The sequence below is a fragment of the Molothrus aeneus genome, chromosome 3 (assembly GCF_037042795.1).
Source record: "Molothrus aeneus isolate 106 chromosome 3, BPBGC_Maene_1.0, whole genome shotgun sequence".
Classification (NCBI taxonomy): Eukaryota; Metazoa; Chordata; class Aves; order Passeriformes; family Icteridae; genus Molothrus; species Molothrus aeneus.
The window spans coordinates 60,915,973-60,935,932 of record NC_089648.1 but is presented as its reverse complement, the minus strand read 5'-3'; the positions used below and the strand labels follow the sequence as shown (position 1 = coordinate 60,935,932).

Genomic DNA, 19,960 nt, shown 5'->3' with positions numbered 1-19,960 from the left:
TGGCTGTTTTGTTTTTAGCGCCGCCCTTGAGAAACTGCCATCCAGAGGAAAATGCCGGCGCTTGGGCTTTATGACTCGTAGGACTTCTGGCTCCGCAGACCGCCCCCTTTGCCCAGGGCAGGGCTTGAAGCCCCAGGAGCGCGGCCACCGCCCCCGGCCCCGGGGCCACCGCGATCCGGCGGGGCCGGGGCGGCCGGGCGGGGCCGAGGGGAGGCGGGACCGCCGGGCGGGGCGGAGCGGCGGGGCGCGGCGGGGCCGGCGCCGCTGTGGCCGAGCGGAGAGCGGCGGAGGCAGCGGCGGCAGCGGCGGCGCTCCCGCAGAGCGCTCGGGGCGCGGCGCCGGGCCGGGCCCGCCATGCCGCCCGCCCGCAGGTCGGTCGGTCGGTCTGTCTGTCTGTCTGTCTGTCTGTCTGTCTGTCTGTGCGCGCCGGGCCGCGGGGCGGGCGGGGCTGCTCGGGCGCGGCCTTGTGCCCCGGCCGGGGGGCGCGGAGCCCGGCGGGGCGGGGACGGGGCCGGGGCCGGCGCCGGCGCTGTGGGGGCAGAGGAGCGCTTCGCCCGCTCGCTGGTGCGCGGAGCCAGCCCGGCAGCGCAGCCCCGAGGCGCAGGGCGGCCCCGCGGGCGCGCTGTGTCCGTGCGGGCGCGGCCGGGGGCGCGGGCGGCTCCGGGGACCTGCCCGCCCGCCCCGGGTGCTGCTCCGGGGCACCCGCGGAGCTCCCGCTACCCAGCCGGTGTAGCCGAGATGGCATTCGCGGCTTCGAACCTCAATTATTTCCTCCCTCTCAGGGTCTCGGATGAATTACTGGAATGTTCCAGGCTCTCTCTCTCTCTATATTAATTTGTATAGCCTTTGGTTGTCATGATTGCAAAGTGCTGCCGGGTTCCAAAGGTGTGTCAATAATTGATTTTTGTGTCTTTAATCAGTGCAATGGACTTTCCTCTCTGTCCTTCATCATACACTGCTTCAGAGTTGGTTTACGGGTGGAGTGGCATACTTGTATCTTGGGTGATGTGTGTGCAGTATCGTGGTGCTAAAGGATGTAGTAACTGTTCATCCCCTAGGTGATGAAATGAGATTATGAACACTTCGACTCAGTAACAGGCTTTTAGCATGTGTTTACTTTACATGCTACAATTACTGTTCTCCCATTAGGTAGTCATACATTTCTTGTATTAATGCGCAGTGGTGGACTTCTAAGATGGGTAGGTGCCCATTAATCGATTATGGTTTGCTTAAAATGCTATGACCCAGCCTGAGGGCCTGCGTTTGTGTGATACTTAAAATGTGTGTTGATGAACTCTGCCAACTTATTGTATCAGCCAGTGTTTACACAGTATGGAAATAATAATTTCCTGATATTGTTCCATCTGACACTTATGTGTACACATGCAGACCTTCAGAAAATTAATGGAGAGGGCAGTAGGAAATGCCAAGAATATATGTGTAAGTATGCATGAATATATACTTTCTGGATGAAAATCACTTTATCAGGAATATATTTTTAAATGTAAGCCATGATAAAAAAATATGTAAGTTGCGGTGCATTTTAGACTGCCTTCTCTTTCATCTTTTTACCTGAAAAATGTCCATAAATATATGCAAAATATTTTAAGGACCTAAATAGTCAAGTAATGTTGATCCTTTGAAGAGTTATATTGAAGTAGACGCTTGTAGGCAAAATGCTGTCTGATGGCTTTCTGTTTTTTGGGGTTTTTTTTGGTTTTTTGTTTTTTTTTTTTTTTTTAAGTAGTGGATCAAAATCTTGGGCTTGGAGGGAAATTCTGTGTCTTTTGGGTTTTTTTTTCCTTGTTGCCTATTATGTTATGGAAAATAAACACTACTGGAATACCTGATTTGTCCAAGTTGTTTATGAGGCAGTCTCTGGGTTTCATTCCTTGGCTTTGCTCAATGCCCTGTTCTCACTGCAGCAGTAACCATGCTCACATTTGGATGTGTTACATCTGCTGCTGAAATGATAAGTGATTCCCTTTGGAGATGAAGTGAGTTAGAATTGATTGGAACAGTCCTTGTCTTATTAGGAATATGGCTTTGTTGCTTTGTGTATCCATGATTTTGAAAGAGAAGGTTGAAATTGTATGGAGGCTGGCTCTAGTAGATATTTGGCTACCTTATGGTCCTGACTACACGGGACAGCTGGCAAATCTCTTTAAGTGTTAATGAATGAGCTCCTCTATTCAAACAGAAGTGAATTCTCTTGAGAGTGATTTGGATGGGAGGATAACTTGTCTTCGGAAAGGTAATTAAAGAAATTGTGGAGATCCTGTGGCTAGTTACTGCAGTCAGAGTGAGTCTGCAGTCACCCATTTGGGTGGGTGTTTCAAAGGTGAGAACATAGTGTGAGCCTCTGCAGCGAGATCTGACACAAGAAATTGCTGTTCTAGGCAGCTGGAGCTGCTCACAAACAATAATTATGGAAGTGAAGGACAAAGGGACTCAATTTCTCTTTGCTATCCAGTAGGCGTGAAAGGAAAGTTGGAACATGACCAATGCTGAGAAAAGTGGTAAAGCTCTCTGTCCAGCACCTGGCTTGTGCCCTCTGTGTCTCAGTGAGTGCCCAGTTCAGCAGCAGGCAGTCATGGTCCTGGGCTCATCTGGCAGAAGAAATTCAGTGTCATCACCCAAAAAGCAGCTGACTGATAAACCTCTTCCTCATCATGATCAATAAGCCAAAATAGTCAATGGCTTTATAGGTGTAGCTTTTGTTTTAGTGAGGTATCTACCCGCTGGTGGAGTTACTGATGTGCCTGCCACAAAGTTGATGGCTTCTCACTCCTTCTTGTGAGTGATCTGCACCCTCACGGCAGGAGATGTCCAAGTCACGTTGCTGCCACTTCTGCTGTGAGTTTGTCCGGGGGGTTAAGATTGCTTTCCCAAAAAAAGGAAATGTAATGCTGTATTTGATGAATGGAATCAGCAGTAAGAGCTCTCACTCAAGTGACCTCCTTTGACTAGGAGAGAAAGCAGAGTAGGAGAAACAAGTCTTCAGTTCTTCTTTTCTTCTCCTCCTTTTTTTTCCTTTTAAAAATCTTACTCTGTTGTCAATTTTCCCTAGCCAGATTTATGAGTTAGTGACAAAATTCACAGCAGGCTGGAGGAATTATATTTCCCTCCCCAAACAAAATGTTTCAGATTTATATATTCAACACATACAGAAGAGTAATTGCTTTTTCTTCCTGCTTTTCTTTGCAAAGCCTTCTATTGTAGGTGGAAATCTGTATGTCTTTGTTCCTGGTCAAAGTGTCAGGTGGTTGTGCTGGTGCTGGAAGTTGTATGTTGGGAACTGTTCAGTTTTGGGGTGGGCAGCACTCTGCAGCCTTGAATGGGACCATGGCTGTGTATCTGCAGTGTCTGTGCAGAAGGTTGTACTAAGTGCCCACAACCAGGTGCAGTGCATTGCTTTTGCAATGCTTTGCTCTTGCACCTGCACTGCTCCCAGTCTCTGACCAAGCTGGGAGAAAGGGTACCAATATTCCAGCTCAGTGCCATATAACGTCCTCCTGACCCTCCTGTGCTTACCTGGGAATAATGACTTGTCATGGAACAACAGTTCATCCTTTGAGAAGACTTCTGGATTAGACTTGAATTTGTCAATGTGTAGAGTACTCATCATAATCTCAGTAAGCCTTTCTCATTGCTGTTTATCATAAGAGGTGGACTGTGCTTTCAGTTGCATGCCTCAAATTCCTGGTGCTGTGTGGTCCAATGCCCCTGTTAGAGCTCGGTGAAGCTGTTCCTGCTCAGTCATTCTGTGCCCTGTAGTACTCCTGAGCTGTAATTAAGCATTTGGCCTTCTCTTTGGTATGCTATGTGTAGAGCCCACCAAGGTGCCATTTCTTCCATCTTTTCTGCTTTTCTTATGGCTACTCTGTATGTTTTTCAAGGGGCTTTTTCAACATCCTTCTTGAAATGTGGGTTGTATGAGTACCCATGTTTAAGTAATGGTCATATGAAACTGATTTACAGGAGCAGAAAGCATGCAAGTTTAGCTGGGAAATTATACTTGTTTATACAGGCAGGATATGTGTTTATCTTTTGGTTACAGGGTCAAAATAGTACTGTTTGTGTTTCATTTTGTGTTCGCTTTAGGATTTAAAAGATTTTTGTAAGAATTATTTCTAGAAAGGAAATTTTCTTATTTTCATCCATTAATGACTGATTTTGGGATCTTCTCATAGTTTCTGAAGATAACTGAGGGCCATTTCCTCAGAATCTAAGACACTGCAGGCAAGGGTTGGTTCCAGTGCACCAGATAGAGGAAATCACAGCTTTGTTTTAGAGAATTTCACAGTGAGAGCTGTTGCTTCCTTGAACTCAGCCTTATCTTAAGAAAAGGTAATGTATTCCCTGACTCATTTTCTCTCAAATAAATTTAACCTTTTCTAGCTGCACTCTCTCTGTCTGCTGTTACTCCAGTCTGGTTTTTTTCTGCTTTCTGCCCCACATGCCATCTGTCAGTTTGTTTTCTTTTTAAGTATTCTAAGGTAATGCAGTGGATAGAAAAGAAGTATGAATATTCACAAAGCATCACTGCCATTTTGATTCAGAGGGGAAGAGGTGTGCATGGCTTTCTGCCAGATCAGGTGATGCTGTGATTGCAGAAAATCCTTGGGTCTGCCTAGGTTGTTACTTTGGAGGAGATGCTGTGTGGAATAACTTGATTTTGTCAGTGGCTTGGCACTGCTGCTGTGCTGTGGCAGTGGGCTTTTGCTGTAGTTAACTGCCTCATGGTTAAGCAGTGCCCTAGTCTGGTGGCAAGGGCTTTATTTTACTCTCAACTTAAGTATAATTTTTAGAATGCTTTTTAAGCAGCTCTAGTGATGCCAAAGACATGGGTACTTGTGATAAAGCTGGGTTTAATCTGTATGCAGATTTTTGGTAGCTGCAGCAAACTCAGCAAAACTTTGTAGGCCAGAGAGTGTCTTGAGTTCTTCCCTCATGCTTTCTCAGAAAAGTTCAGATAATTCAGGGAAGCATTGAAGTGTATAATAATTTTACACATGAAGATTTTTGCATGATATTTAGAATTTATATTAAAAAGAAATTATTCTCTTATATCAGCAGTATTTGAGATTTTGTAGTCCCTTTTTCCATCCTGGTTGCTGATCAGGCCTTTTGTAGTGAAGCTGCTGAAGACTCCTAAAGGTAGGAGCTGTGGTAATCCGTGACATAAAATCTGGTCTGTACCTTCTGTCCCAACTCCAAAAACTTCTGAAATGCAGGTTATTGTGTGGCAGCTGTGTCATGTAAGCAGTGATATCTTGGTGACAATAGGTGAAGAAGCAAGGAGATGAAACTTTTACTTTGTTACAGAACAGTGTGCTGAAATGTGGCCAGGTATTTGGTGACAGATGGACTTTGCCTGCTCTGAGCCAGTCACTTGTGCAGATCTGGCCCAAATGATTAACAGCTGATGAACGTGAAAGTCCCTTTGCCAATCAAATATGTGGGGTCAAGTCACAAGCAGCCTGGGTCATCGTCAGGCCAGTTAGGAAACAAATTGAGAACCACAAAGGAAGGACAAGGATGGCTTTCTGCCAGTGCCATGAGTTGTTTTCCAGTCCTCACGGTTAGGTATCCACTGAAGAAATTTCATTTTATATACAGATAATTTGGTTTTTGGTTTTGTTCTGTGGTATTGGGTTTTTGTTAAGTGTATGGTGCTGGGCAGTGTTGGTTAGGTGTGCCTTTTAGTTAGGGTGAATAGAGGGTAGTATCACATCAGTGTGCAGAGGCTAGGCAAGAACTTCCTGTGACATCTGCATTTGTGTCCTGCTGCAGTCATGCACTTACAGGATGGAAAGGAAAATCTCCTTTGTTGGGCTTGTGCTAATGTTGTTGCTCACATCACACCACATTAAATGTCCATTTGTTTCCTTTTATTAGGAATTCTAAATTTTTTTAAAAGGGTCTCTGCTGCTAACTGATCTCTCAGTGGACAAATTTTTAATTTATGGGTTGTTTGTTTTGAAAACTGGATTCTGTTTGTAGTGCATCATTTCTGTTAGTACAAGTAACACACTGGTTTGTCATGAAAAGAGATTAAGAAGATGAAGGTTAGTTTTCTTTTCTCCTGCACTGTTGACACTGTGCACCTTGACCCTATTGTGTGAGAAGGAAGTTTCAATGTTTTGTCAACTAGTTGTGTCCTTTTCTAAGCCCTGCTCTGGTGGTTCCCAGTCCCAGGCTGAGCCTGGAATATAATAGGCAGATTTTAGGGGTAGGGGTCTAGAGACTGAAACCAAAATGGTACAGCAAAATCAAGAGATAATGAACCTTCTACAGGGAGGTTGGAAAGAGCAAGGAAGGTGAACCCTAGGGATGAACCAGACCTTACACACTGGCATGTGTTGGAGGATTCCTCTGGCCTCCATGGGTGCTGAGCTGTGGGATAGCACTGCATCCAGGAGAGCAGTTCCTAGCCCTTCTGCTCAACTGTGAACACAATTCAAGTTGAGTTTATGGGACCAGCAAGGCAGGCAGGTGCGTTCATTTCTTTGTTTTCCTCCAGGGAAGGAGATGTAGGCTCAGACCTGGCAGAGCAGAGCGATGCTGCTCCTTGCAGAGTGGCACCTGCTCCATTAGGAATGAGCCATGACTGAAGGGTGGTGTGTGCAAATGCAAGCAGAAAGCCAAGGAGGTTTGCAAAAGGAAAGGTGGTGCAGCTGAAGGAGCCACTTGTAGCACCAAACCGGATTTTTAAGGTGCTTCTGAGGAGACATGTATTTATTTTTACTTGGTGACTGTTACGTGTTCATTTTGTTGTGGATCAGTGTAGAGTTTGGGATGTAAAGGCTTCAAGTTACAAAATGCATTTCTTGGGAAAAACTGTCATCCCTTAGTAAATGTTAACAGTCCTTCAAAAGTCTCTTCTCTAATTATGGTTTTTTGTTGTTGTTGTTTTCTTTGTTTGGTTGCTTTTTTGTGGTTTTTATTTTCTTTTTTGTTTGTTTGCTTTGGTTTGGTTGAATTTTGTTTGGTTTTTTTTTTTTGAATCTAGAAGCTTTGTAAAGAAGCAGACTTGCATGGCTGTCACTGAAATCAGGACTTCACTGAGTACAGTTTTCAACTCTTAACTGCTTTGCTGTCAATATTATATTGCAATTAAAATAAAAAGTTCTACAGTACTGTGTTTTACATCTGTTGTTCAAGTTTTGGTTTCTTCTTCATGCCATGTACTGTTTTTTGTGAATTCTGTGATGCAAGACCTGTGAATGATTTTCTCACTGAAAGGCTCCAGGATGACAGAATCCCATTATAAATTGGAATTTATTTCATCTGACTTGAAACGTATCTCTCTTCCTGCTTCTTTTCACTTATTTTTTGCCCCTTCTTTTTACTTCCCTAAGTCCAGCATCAGATATCTCAAAAAAGTAATTTTTGAGAATTTTTTTGTGGAAGCTAGACCTGTTCAAGAGGTTAGCCTGGCCCTATGTTTGGGATTGGATGTATGAGTTTTAATCCTTAGTCCTGTCATAATTATTGGCAAGAACACGAGTAGGTTTATGGTTAAACTTGATGACCTTAAAGGTCTTTTTCAACCTAAATGGTTCTTGATTCTATGAATCTAGCTCTGAGGTAATACCCTTTTCCCAGGTAATGCGTCAGTCCTTTTTAACCACAAATCACTAATGCACCCTGGTGGGGTAGGTGCAAACTACTTTTTGTATTATTTTTAAAGTGTAGGTCTCCACCCAGTTTTAACAGATTTTCAAAGACAAATTTTAACACCAAGAATGGAAGGACTAGGGCCCCTCAAAAATAGGTGCTTTAACATGGAAAAAAGCAAGGCCAAATCCAAAACTTGTTAATGCATTTACTAATTTGTCTGGCTTCAACTTGAGAAGGGGCAAGCAATTACATTGATGTAGCTGTAAACAAGCGAATACAAAGTTTTGTTTGAAATGTGAGCAGCTATGTCAGGTATAATCTGCGGTGAGCAGAAATTTGGCAGCTTTCATCTTTGGTCCCCACGTTTGCTTAGGTGTCACAAACATAACCTGTGTGAGAAGTCCCTCTGAATGCACTTGGTATGGGAGTAGAGAGCTCCAGAGTCTCTGTTGTGGCGCCTGGTTGATGTGGCTGAGATGGATGGCTTTCCTGAAAATGGAGGAATTGAAGCTATTTGTCATTTTTCTGACTTTATGGTGTTTGGTTCCCCCCACCCTCCAGCAAAAGGAGATATCTAGCTTCAGAATGCTGAGTTACATTGTTGATGCTATCAGCGTAAGAAGTTTGAATTTTAGTTTCAAAATTAGTCTGTTTTGTTCAACAAGAGAACCTCGGTTCTATAAGAATGTTTTAAACACTTGAGTAATTCTAAAGTAGAATATATACTGCTACTGCTTCACCAGAAAACTTCTACACAGCTGTATTTTATGCAACAGTACTCAAGCTTAATTCAGGTGTATTTTTACTTTTTTTGTTGTTTAATTAAGCCCTGAACCATCTCACTGATTGGATGCATGCAGAGTTGAGCAAGTAAAAAGCCCAATCAGATATGCTGAAGGAAGGATGGCATATGACAGTTTTGCATGAATCAAGACATTGTTCTATCTTTTCTGTGTACATAGACATAGGTAACAGTACTTACCTGAATAATTTTAAAGAGTTAGCTGTGCACATATTGTTAGAACACAGAGAAAATATAAAAAACTTTTCTGTTTCTGCTTCTGAAGAAGCAAGCAGCTCTTCAGAGTTGCTCCCTAATTAGTAGGTAGATGTGATGTGCTCTGGTGTATAGCAAGGGAAATTCCTTTAGAGAGGCGAGTTTCTGCACTGCATATAGCACAGGGTGACTTGGTACAAGGTCAGCAACTGTGTGTAGTGTTTACAGGAATCTGGAGGTGCAGGAAGGAAAAAAGGTAAGATAATAGAAGTTTTCAGGATGTTTCAGAAGGACAAGACAACTAAATAGTCTTGTGTTACACAATGCCCAAGGGGATTTTGCAAGGAAGAAGGAAATAATTAGAAATGTTGCTGCTTTTAAAAACAGGATTCAGTCTGTGCAGTGTAAAGAGATTTGTTGTTGATCACTGTAATTTTGATGCACCTTACACTGCCAGCACTGGAACACCTGTAAAGCTGCGTAGGTGTAATACAAGGTCACACTGAACAGACTACAATAAATTTTGCAGGTTAAGCAATTGAAAAATAAATAGTGAAGGTTTCCAGTGTTAATTTTTTACATTACAAATGTACATGATTTTGTATTACAATTAAACTGTTCAATGTTGCTTACAGTGTAAGCATGTGACACAGTTCAGGTTGCTATGGAAACCTGGCATTTTGGTTCTGTTAACAGTGTTTCAGATAGGAAAAGATTTGCATTGCATTACTGCTAGACTCCTTTCTGCCCCCACTCCTCAGCTTCTTTGCTTCTCAGTTGGGAGGTAGGTGATAGAGAAGCAGCGATGACCTGGAATTTGCTTGAATCAGGGTCAATTATAAAAAGAGGTGTTCAGCTGAAACTCAAAAACAATAATTTTACCTTAAAGTAGCTCTTGTGTCTAGTTACTTTTTTGAAGTAATGACGTATTTTAATGCTTATCTTTCACAATGTAGTGTCTCTGGGTTGATTTGAGGTTCTGTTGGTTTGAGGTTCTTTTTCCAAACACCTGAAAATGATGGGGTACTTTTTAAAGAGACGTTTCCAATAATTTCACAGCATGATTATGTATATTGCTGGAAATGTGCTTGACGTAAAAAACTGATCATTTCTAGTGCTTTCTGTTAGACTGATAGATTTGTTCCTCCTGGGTTTCTTGTTGCCTGGTCTTGTCTTGTAAAACATTAGGAGCACGTTAATCAGGTCTCTTTGAGTACAATGGGAATACTTAATATAAATCTTTGGACCTAAACTAATTAATAATTGTAAACAGAAGGTGATTAATGGTACCTCTAATTGACAATATAGATATTTGTGCCAAGCATCAAGCCATATCTTTGTGATTTAAGAATCTTCAAACACCAGTGTCTTTCTGCTCTACCTTAGTTTTATTTACATTTCATATAAATGTACTTCTTGTGATGGTGAGAAAAGAGCTGAGAAGAGAGCAAGTTTACTGTGAAGCTGAGGTCAGGTGTTTGTCTCTTGTAGTCTGTCATCCCATGAAAGCTGGCGCTCATCTTTCCACGTGTGTGCTTGCTAGTGCCCACAGAGCAGAGTCTCTGCTCAGGGAGTCACACTGATGGTTTTCTGCCCAAGCTTTCTGCCCCAGGTCTGTCTGATGTTGTGTTTGTAATTCAGCTGTGTGCAGCAAAGCCTGCTGGAAGGGGGTGTGAGCTGGCCTGGTGGGATATAAACTGAAATGCAGATACAGAGCCACTTCTGCTGAGTCTGCTGCAAGTCATTGGTGTGGTAATTTTGGGTGGAGGAGTGTTATCAGGCAGCTGAAGTGGGCAAAAGGGAGAAAGGCAAAGGCCAATAAGACTTGGAACTGGCAGCTGCTTGCTCCATGATCAGATTCTAACATCCTGAGACAAGGGAAAGCCCAAATTCTTTGGCTTGGCATTTTGACTGGTCAGGGTCACCTTAATCACCAAAGGATATTTGCTGTTCATCTGTCTACTGTGATGCTGCTGTTTTGCCAGTGCAAATCCCACTTTGTGGCCTGTGTAATCTAATTCATAGAAACAACTCTGGAGTGTGGCCAGGCCTGCAGTGTGTGACACTGTGGATCCAGTGGCCTTTAGCAGTATTCTGAGTGTGATAAGAGGGGACTCTAAGGAGGACTTGATCATGGCCCTTATAAACCTGGTAGAGAACCTGTAATTCATTTGCTCTGGGTTTGATGTGGTTGCTTGTATGTATCTTTCTTGATCTGATCAAAACAGATGTGCAAGGCTTTCTTTGAAATACTAAACAGTTCATGAAATTAGTTGTTATGAGCAAGGAACATGATAGTGTCGACTAACAAAACAGCAAGGTGGTGCTAAGGGGGTTGTCTAAATGCTAGTTGATGTGTTGAATGTTCACCAGTTTTTTGTATTTTAGAAAACTGCAAGTACTTGGGGTTTTAGTTAAATGCTAGGGAGCACATCCATGAAAAGCCTTTTGAGTATATGCCTATATGCTCCAGGCAGAGGTAAGGAAACAGTGATATATCCATCTTACCCTCTCTGGGTATGGTTAACTTCATCCTTCTGTGGTTGATATAATCACAGAGTCATTAAGGTTGGAAAAGACCTCTAAGATCATCAAATCCAATCTTTGACCAAATCCATATTGTAAGGTGCTATGTGTGCTCATTTTTTGAACACTTCCAGGAATGGTGACTCCACCATTTCCTTGGGGAGTACAGTCCAATTCTTAACCACTATTCTAGTGAAGAAATATTTCCTAATATCTACCCTGAACCTCCCCTGGCACAGTTGAAGTCTTTTCCTTGTGTCCTATTACTAGTTGCCTGGGAGAAGAGGCTGACTGCCACCTCCCCAGGTCTTTGTTTCCAGTAGTTGCAGAGGGCAGCACTGTGTATACCTGTACAATATGAGTGTGAAAAGCTGAGGAGTCAGAGGGCTTGGACTTGATGCTTAATTGAATTGGGGTAGGTTGAAACAGGAGATACAGTAAGATGAAGGTACTAATTATTTTAAAACATCTACAGCAATGTTCTTGTTGACCTAAAAATGAAAATCTTCCCAGGTGGCCTGATTTTCAACAGCACTGCACTTTTACATTTGGAATAGCATAGCACTCTCTGCCTGTTAATAGTTTATACTGTGTTTTGTAACCAGTTTCTGTCTAGAAGCTGAGTTAAACAGTAAAATGCATTGTTGTGTATGGAAAATGCATCTGGTGATGTTCAGCTGCCAATGAGAGAAGATTAAATCTCAATGTTTTTGTCTCATGAAAACATGACTGGTGATGTGGAATTCCTGGTAGTGTGTTTGCTTCCTCTTACTCTGTGTGAAACATGGCAGCCTGAGTTAGTGGGTTAAAGCCTCTTCCCGAGTAAAACAGGAATCATTTGTCTGGACAATTAATTCTTTGGAGGTGAATCGGCTTTCAATAACAATAACATCAAGTTATAACAAATAATAAAACATCAAGTTTTGTTATTCTTGTGTTTCTGAATCAAAAATGTTTCTGCTACATTGATTGTCATTTATTTTATTTTATTTTATCTTTGTTCATGTGGACAGACTTGGAAATCCAGTAGGGGCACTGAAGGTGATCTGGGCTTAGCCTCTTCTTACTTTATTAGTAGGGAGTGAAAATGCTTGACCTTTTAGTTTACTACACAACTGTAGGGGGAATAATAACCTCCTAAACATTGTGCTCCATTCCTCAAGAGCGAGGGTGTTTGTTTTTTTTGCCTGTCTTATCTCCAGATCTTATCTTCACTGTCCTTGAGATCCCACAGCATGCAAATAGCCACATTGAATCTCTTTGTTTCTCTCTATTTGTAGACACAGAAATTGTGACTGTTCTGTATTTAATATGAACAAGAAGTCTAGAAATTACTTCTGCTTACACACTTATTTTTCCATCTCTTATTTTTTGTATTTTTATTTTTTGTGTATTTTAAGAGTGTACCTTTGTCACAAGAAACATGGCAGATGGAATACTTCAAAGATGAGAGGCATAAAGAAGGGCTATTCACCTGAGCAAGGTTGAGTGAGCCTCAGGTGGAGTAGCTCTCCTGGGTTAGTTTAGTGTCCTCCAGTTATGTGTAATGGACTGGAACTTCTTTATAGAGTTTATTAGTGTTTTAGAATTACCAGTACACTATACATCATTACTGTAATGTAACTATATAATTGTATTAAAATAATTCCATATTTCAGATGGCTTTAGAGTAAACATTCTTTTGTCCATTGTTTTGAATGTATTAAGTTGGTACTATGTTTTACTTCCTTTGCTAGGTACTTTTCTGAAAGCTTCCAATCTCACTTTTTCCTAGGTCATTCTGCCTAAAGACAAGACTAAATAAAATTGTAACTTATTCTCCTCTTTGCTGGCTGTGCGTTTCTGTTACATTTCATCTTGAGATGCTGTAGTGTTTATACAGAAACTTTTATCTTTTCTGTTACACCAAGTAACATATACTAGCAGAACCTAAAAACAGTAGAACTCAGCCTGCTTAGTCCAGTCAGTGATGCTTTAATGAAATGCTGCAACGCTTAGCATTTCTCATGAAGTGCAAGTGGGCATTCACTTTCCTGGTTTTAAAAATGGGAGGTCTATGGAAATGAATGCAAGGGTTATTATTAGTGTTCTGGCTTTGGAAGCTCAATAATAGGCATTTATATGACCAGTAGTAAATTAAAACGTCTCCTCTTCCATGTTAAACTGTTTCTGTTGCCTTATGTTTAAAGATGGAGTGTGTTTTTATTTACTTGCATCTGCACAGTGCTCTGGTAACTGCTTTGGGCTCATCAGAGGCACAGCTAGCAACCCCCAAGGGTTCAATTTCAGATCTAATACACTGAAACTCTTTCCCTTCTATCTGTGATTTGTTCTACAATTTGTTACTCTTCCAACTTGAGAGATATTTTTAGTATTGCTCTTTAGGTATTACAAACATACCTTTTCTGGTTTTTTGTCTTAGTGGTGGCTTATTGGTGTAACCCTTGTCATCTCTCATGCTGCATCTTTTAGGGGTCAGAATTGGCACATGTACCCAGAAGACTTCTTATTCATAAGAAGACGCTGTTAGAGAGTTGCAGACCTAAGCCAGATCATTAGTAATGCTTGGTGTCTGATATGACCACTTTTGAATGTTGGTATTACAGCAGGCGATCGGAAGCGTGCACTGCTGTGAGCAGATGTGTGTGGTGTTTGTAATCTCAGGGGCAGAGGTATAATAGAGAAGCAAAACTAAAAAATTACTGTTGTGTGGGACTCTGTGCCAGAGAGCAGATGAGAGCTACGTGGTGTGTCTGGGCAGCATCCTGTTCCCTCAGCACAGTGGGGTCTCCCTGTTACATCCTTGCTGTGGCCACATCTGCTTGGCTGTCTCACTGGGTGTCTTGTACCTTCATCTGCTCTGCCTTCCCAACTGGAAAATTTGTGTGTAGACTGTAGACCTTCCCTGCTTGTTGTTCACAGTGTGATTGCTGCCACTGTCTCTTGTATTATGAGGGTCCTGCTAAGTTATGGAATACACTACCCTTGACTTGGTTTTCCTGAAGCCAGTTAATTGCTTTTTTTACATGCTTGCTCCTTGCTGAAGGGGCTGAGTGAGCCTGGATCCTCAGAGGAGTTAGAGTTAGGCTTTTTATGTTCTTTTGTGGTCTGAGCTACGATTCTTATGTATATAGCCACAGAGCCAGATAAAATCGAGACTGTGCTATTGGTTTCCAAAGTCAGTCAGTTTAAATTCCACAGAAAATAATAACTATCTCCTTGTCAAAGTAATCTCCTCCCATGTTCTCATTGTTAAGGCTGGATTAAAGCTACTGGGAGGGCACTTGCACACATTGCTCTTCTGCTCTCATTTGAGCATGTGGAGGTAATTCTTACAGTTCAGCTCCCCATTTACAAAGCAGGGAATTACATAATTTTCCTACCTCATGAGAGGTTGAGAGATACTGACTCTACAGGGTCATGAAAAATATGTCTAGAGAATTGCATGATCTTGAATGTTTCTTTTTCTCCATATGTTTTTCCAGGACTTGCAGTGGGAACAGATGGCCAAGAGAAAAGCTATCAAGTCCACTGAATGTTCTAAAAATAGTCAGATGCTTCATTGGCTTCTGCATTGCTGTGCTGTTGGATGTACTGTTGTTCACATGCACAGTTTTGGAAAGTAATTAAAGGATTGCTTATTGATGCTTTAGGGCAGCAGACAGGATTTCTGGGTGCTTACTCCTGAGCACAGCAAGCAGGACTTTTTCTTGTTTCATGAAAATATGAACTACTTAAGCTGCGAGTAGCAAGGTGATTATTCTTCATGCATGAGAAGGGAAGGAAAAGGGAGAAAAAATAATTTTGAAAAATTGGTAAATTTATCAGTCTTTAAAGGGTACTCTATTCACACACTAAGTTACTTCTAATCTTCTGTTTCCTGTTTTTATCCCTGCACTTAGAGTACCTTCTGCTGCTACTTTGAATGTACCAGTGCAGGAGGCTGCTGTCCTGCAGTGCCAGGTTGCAGGGAGGACAGCAGGACCTGGAAGCAGTTTCTGGAGGTCTTGAGAGTGTGGTGACAGTAGAAGGGGTGTGGATATCCATGGTCAGGAGTTCAGTCTGTTCCTGTGACTTTAACATTTAAAAAACAAATTTTTTTTTGGCCTCGTTGGAGCATTCCCATTCTAATTACAAATTTTCAGTAAACTCCCCAGAATTCCCTGGCAGCAGCACTAGAGAGACACAGCAAGTATCCAGAAATGAGTAAATATAAATAAAATATTCAGAGCAGTAGGGCTAAATTAGGGAAGAACAGTGTATGTTTATGTATTTTGTTCTTTTCTTTATATAATTATCAGGTGCTGACACTGGCTAAATTTGGAAAGTGGCAAATTTTTAACAGGCTTCTTACTGAAATGCATTGTTTCGTTTGCCTTGAAAATGCCTAGTTAAAGAATTAGCACTGCTGTAAACATATAATAGAAGATTTTCACAGTCTACTTCTGTTCAGGGTGTAGAAAAGGTTAAACTGAGCCTGAAATTTATATAAAATGAGCTTTGTCATCCTTTGAGTTTGGACTGAACTCATGATATATGAGTAAGTTGTCTGTTTCTCAGCATATAAATATCCCCAAATACGTACATTTTTAATGGTATGCTGATTCAGTATTCATCTGTACCAGAAAGGAGCTGCCAGGAAACCAAGATTCATTTGAATCATATATCCTTAATAACATTTTATGCAGATGATAAAGATTACCTTGAATTTTTTTTTCTTTTCTTGTAAAATATCAAAGGACAAATAAGGGAGAAGTGTGGAGTAGGTTTGCCTTTTTTGATGTCACTTTAAATTGTCAGTGACATCCTGTAAAGTAAATGTGACATATGTGCTGTAACTGCTTAAAAAACTAAAATTGAAAAGGACCTCTCAGAAATACTAAATACTAGTTTTCTGTAGCAATTACTGCAGGCTGTGCTATGTTCCTCCTAGCTGTCAGATTTTCTCTTTTTTTTTCCTTTGAGGCAACTAGTGCAAAATTCCCAACAACACAGGTAAACTCAGAAGTTAAGAAGTCAGCATTCCTAATCAGTTTGCTATTTCTAGTACTATGTTTTCAAAGTATAATTTTCAGACCTTAATATGCCTTTCTAGATCAACACTGTTGTTTCTTCTAAGAAGGTAAACTAAGTAAGTTTTAGGTCAACAGAGTGGGATCTGACATTGAATTATGCTATTATGAAAATGTACTTGAATTGGTGACTGGATATATATTGCAGGGTATTTTTATTAGTGAAAGAAAAAAAAAAGCCTGAATGCCTTTGCTGTGTCTGCTCTGTGGATAACATTCCAATTTTCTCAGTGCCCATCTGATATGAATACAATTATTTAATTTTTTTGCATTCTTGCTTTATTCCTCCTCCCCATGTGAAAGGAATTGGATTTGGATTTATTTGATATGAGAAGAGCAGGCTCCATACCCATTTTGGCATTGCTGGCTTTGTTTAGCACTGTTTAGCAAACAGCAAAGCTCATACATGGGGAGCTGAGCAGTGCCCCACTGGTTTGGTGCTGGCAGCTCCTGCAGCATCTGTGGTTAGGTCCAGGCTTAACCTCCTCTCTCCTTTTTTGTGCCCCTTTTTGCTGGAGCAGGGGGTGGCTGCTCTGGCCCTGGGCCTGGCAGGGCTGTGGGCAGGCAGGGGTTTCTCCTCCTGGCTCCCTGGGCAGTAGGGCTCTCTGTCTGCCAGCCTGGAGCCGGGCACTTACTTCTACTTACTACTTACTGGGGATGTCAGATCATGGGAGAGGAAGAGAATGAATGGAAAGAGCATATCACTGACCCTTGCATGGGATTAGGCGGTGAGGATAGGTCTCTCTTGCCTCTGTTCATCCCAACTGATCTTGCTTCAGTGAGGTGAAGGACTCTTCCCTCTTCTCATTCCCATGGGTCCTGCTGTCCTTGTGGTCATGGGTTTAACACTATTTTGATGCTTTGGGGTTATTTGATAGTTCTTGGTGTCATTGTGAGATTCAGCTCTGGCCCGTCAGTGCCCTCATGGCACATCAGAGTGTAGTGAAGGCAGAGCAGATGAAGGGGGAAGTGGTTCCTCTTTCTTTGAACTCATTTTGTAGTTCACTGTAGAGATTGTAGTTGAATGCTTTGGAAGACTTACTGTAACTCTAAAGGCAGTGCTAATGAAGCCACCAGTTCTGATCCTCTGAAGATCCAAAAACCTTCCCCAAGAAGGAAGATAGAGATGCATCATACTTCTCAGGAACTATGTGGTGTCTTCATACAGGCTGAACATCTGAGCAGGCCAGTTTGTTCTAATGCTTCTGTCATGGAGGTTTAGGTATCCAGCTGTGTCCTGCATCATGTGTTACCTCACAGAGCTGAAATAGTATTCTCTTCATAAAGCTAAAGATGTCAGGTATTTGCCATTTAAAGAGTACCCATTACTGTAAGACTACCTGATGTGTAAAAATGAGAGCAATTTGATTCTGATGCACTGGATGAATTCAAAACTAATGAGTTAGAAAAAGTGCATTTTGAAGCAATGGGCTTCATATGCTGTGGGCTAATCATCCATCAATAAGGAGAGAAAATTGTGGCAAGTATTTCTAGCATGATTTGTTCTTGGGCTTTTCAAGTAGATTAGTCTGTCTTTGCTGCATCATCTCTTTTGTTGACATCTGGCAGTCTTGTAGCTTGTGATCTTTTAATGCAGGGGAAAATAATGGAAACTGATTAGGTCCCAGAGGATTTTTTTCTTCTTTTGCTATGAATCATAATTTATGTGGCTTCTATTTCTTTGTTATACAGCCCATTAGACTAAAATGTTTAATAGCAACTACTAATTTGAGTTTATTCTGAAATACTGATAAAAGACTCTAAAGTTAACTTACTTTGTGCATGTGCACAAGCCATCAGGGTAGGTTAAGCGTATGTTGAGGAGAGGAAAATGATAAAACATCTTGGCAGGGATCTTGGACAGCAGTTTATGTGGCATGTTGCTAATTACAGTAATTATAAAGCAGTTTGGAAATTCTCAGCTTCTGTTTTCCAAGGACCTTGGTACAGCATTCCACCAAGAGGTGGTGATTTTCATGTCAAAAAACACTGCTACTGGTCTCCTTTTTTCTTTTTTAAAGTTCTCAGATAACCTAAATAACCTTTCCTAGTCCTGCCTATTTCAAGATGATTACACTTCATTGGGAGAACCAGAGGTCCATCTTGTTTCTCTCTGTATGGTTGTTAGAGCTTGTATATTGGTCACAAATACAAAGTCAAACCTTGTATAGAATGTAGATCACTTTTTTCTTTTACATTGTTTTTAAAACTTTCAGATCTCTCAAAATCTTATAGTATTTTTAGTAATTTAAAATTTAAATTCAAAGTAAGCATTGTGTGTCTTACTGGCTATTCTGTTCGTACTATATATTTCCAAATTTCTCTTGATCTGCCTGTCTAGGAAACACATGAGACCTGGAAGATTTTTTTTGTATTTGAAAGTAGTTTAATCTTTCCAGAGTTTTAAAACTTGATGCTGCCCTTTGAGTTACCTGCTTTGCAAAATGTCTCTTCCACCGCTGAGAAACTGGCCTGAGTGCATTTATTGCTTTGTCTCATTGTATACTTAATGGACACTTCACGGCAAACATCGGTTAAAGTTTTACTTTGCTTTGTCACTGGGTCAGTTGTATTTCCACAACCTGTGGGTTTTGTAGGTGTTGTTGACATGTTGATTTATGAACTTCCTGTTTTTAACTGTTATATACAGGAGACTCTGCCTGGTTATGAGGTGCTGAGGGGAAACTGAGCATCACGCTTGGCTGCTCACCTTGCCCATTGCACTGTAAATGATGGAGACCAAGGAGGAGAAGAAGGAACGGCGACAAGGCTATTTCGCTCGGTAAGGTCACAGGGCTTATTTCAATGGTGATTACAATGCAGAACTCCTTATTCTGCCTTTTTGATAAGGCTTTGTGATTTTTTAAGTATGTGTAAAAATGAAACCCGTGCTGCAATATGTATCCAGAAAGTGTTTTCCTCGCTGTATCCCTGAAGTTTAAGTGGAGATTTTTTCTTTTGAGTAGCAGAGGATACTTGAATTATAATTCTAATTTGTAATATTAAACTATTCTTGGCTGTTCAAGTTGCAAATTGCACTGTATTTGAGCTTCTGGCATGAAGTTCCTGAACAGTGTTGATGAAACGAAGCATATCTGAAACATACGTGTGTCTAAACCTGAAGTTTGTTTTCACATAAAGCACAGATTAAGTAGTATTATCTCATTGGGTAAGGCTACCTAAGAAAAAATAAGCTGGCTAAACCATATCATCTTTATAAATAAAAACAATGTTTTTTCAACCATTTTTATAATTTTGAATTCATGATTGGTGATTTTTAAGAAATAAAGGACGTTGGTTTCCTAATAACTTGTCTTTGTTAATTTAGCAAGTCTCTAATCATCTCTGAGCTCTGATGTACAAGAAGAACCAAAGCTCACTTATTCTTGTGAGGGGATAGGAAATAGGTTTAAAAAAACATCTTTGCCTCAGAGATGTTTTCTGTTCTATTGAAGAGGAGAATTGTATCCTGTCTCCACTCAGTACTAAATAACTGCAGCCTTAGTGCATTGCAGTCTAGATCTAGAGACATGCCTGTCACAACATTTGGAAGTAGTGTGGGGAAAAGTTGCTGCTGCTTTATTGCTATTTAGGTTCTAAGTAATGGTGGCTAAAGACTGGAGGAAGTTTTGGTCATGTGTTAGTGTCTGGTGACTTGCTTTCTATTTGGAGAAATGCAGTTATGTTGATGTTGGCAGAATGTTGCAGTTTGGGATTCTGAGAAGGGGAAGTGGATAGT

The 19,960-nt window shown here is 41.2% G+C and overlaps 1 protein-coding gene across 3 annotated transcripts in view; it reads left to right on the top strand.

Annotated features, from left to right (window-relative positions):
• The first annotated feature begins 282 nt into the window (after positions 1-282).
• The window catches only part of NCOA7 (nuclear receptor coactivator 7), an 80,213-nt gene continuing 60,535 nt past the window's right edge, over positions 283-19,960 (top strand). For all 3 annotated transcript variants that reach the window (XM_066547054.1, XM_066547055.1, XM_066547053.1), the window contains exons 1-2: positions 283-371; positions 18,872-19,003. In XM_066547054.1, the coding sequence (XP_066403151.1) occupies positions 18,951-19,003 (53 nt within the window). In that variant the 5' untranslated portion in view covers positions 283-371; positions 18,872-18,950. The remainder of the gene's footprint in view (positions 372-18,871; positions 19,004-19,960) is intronic.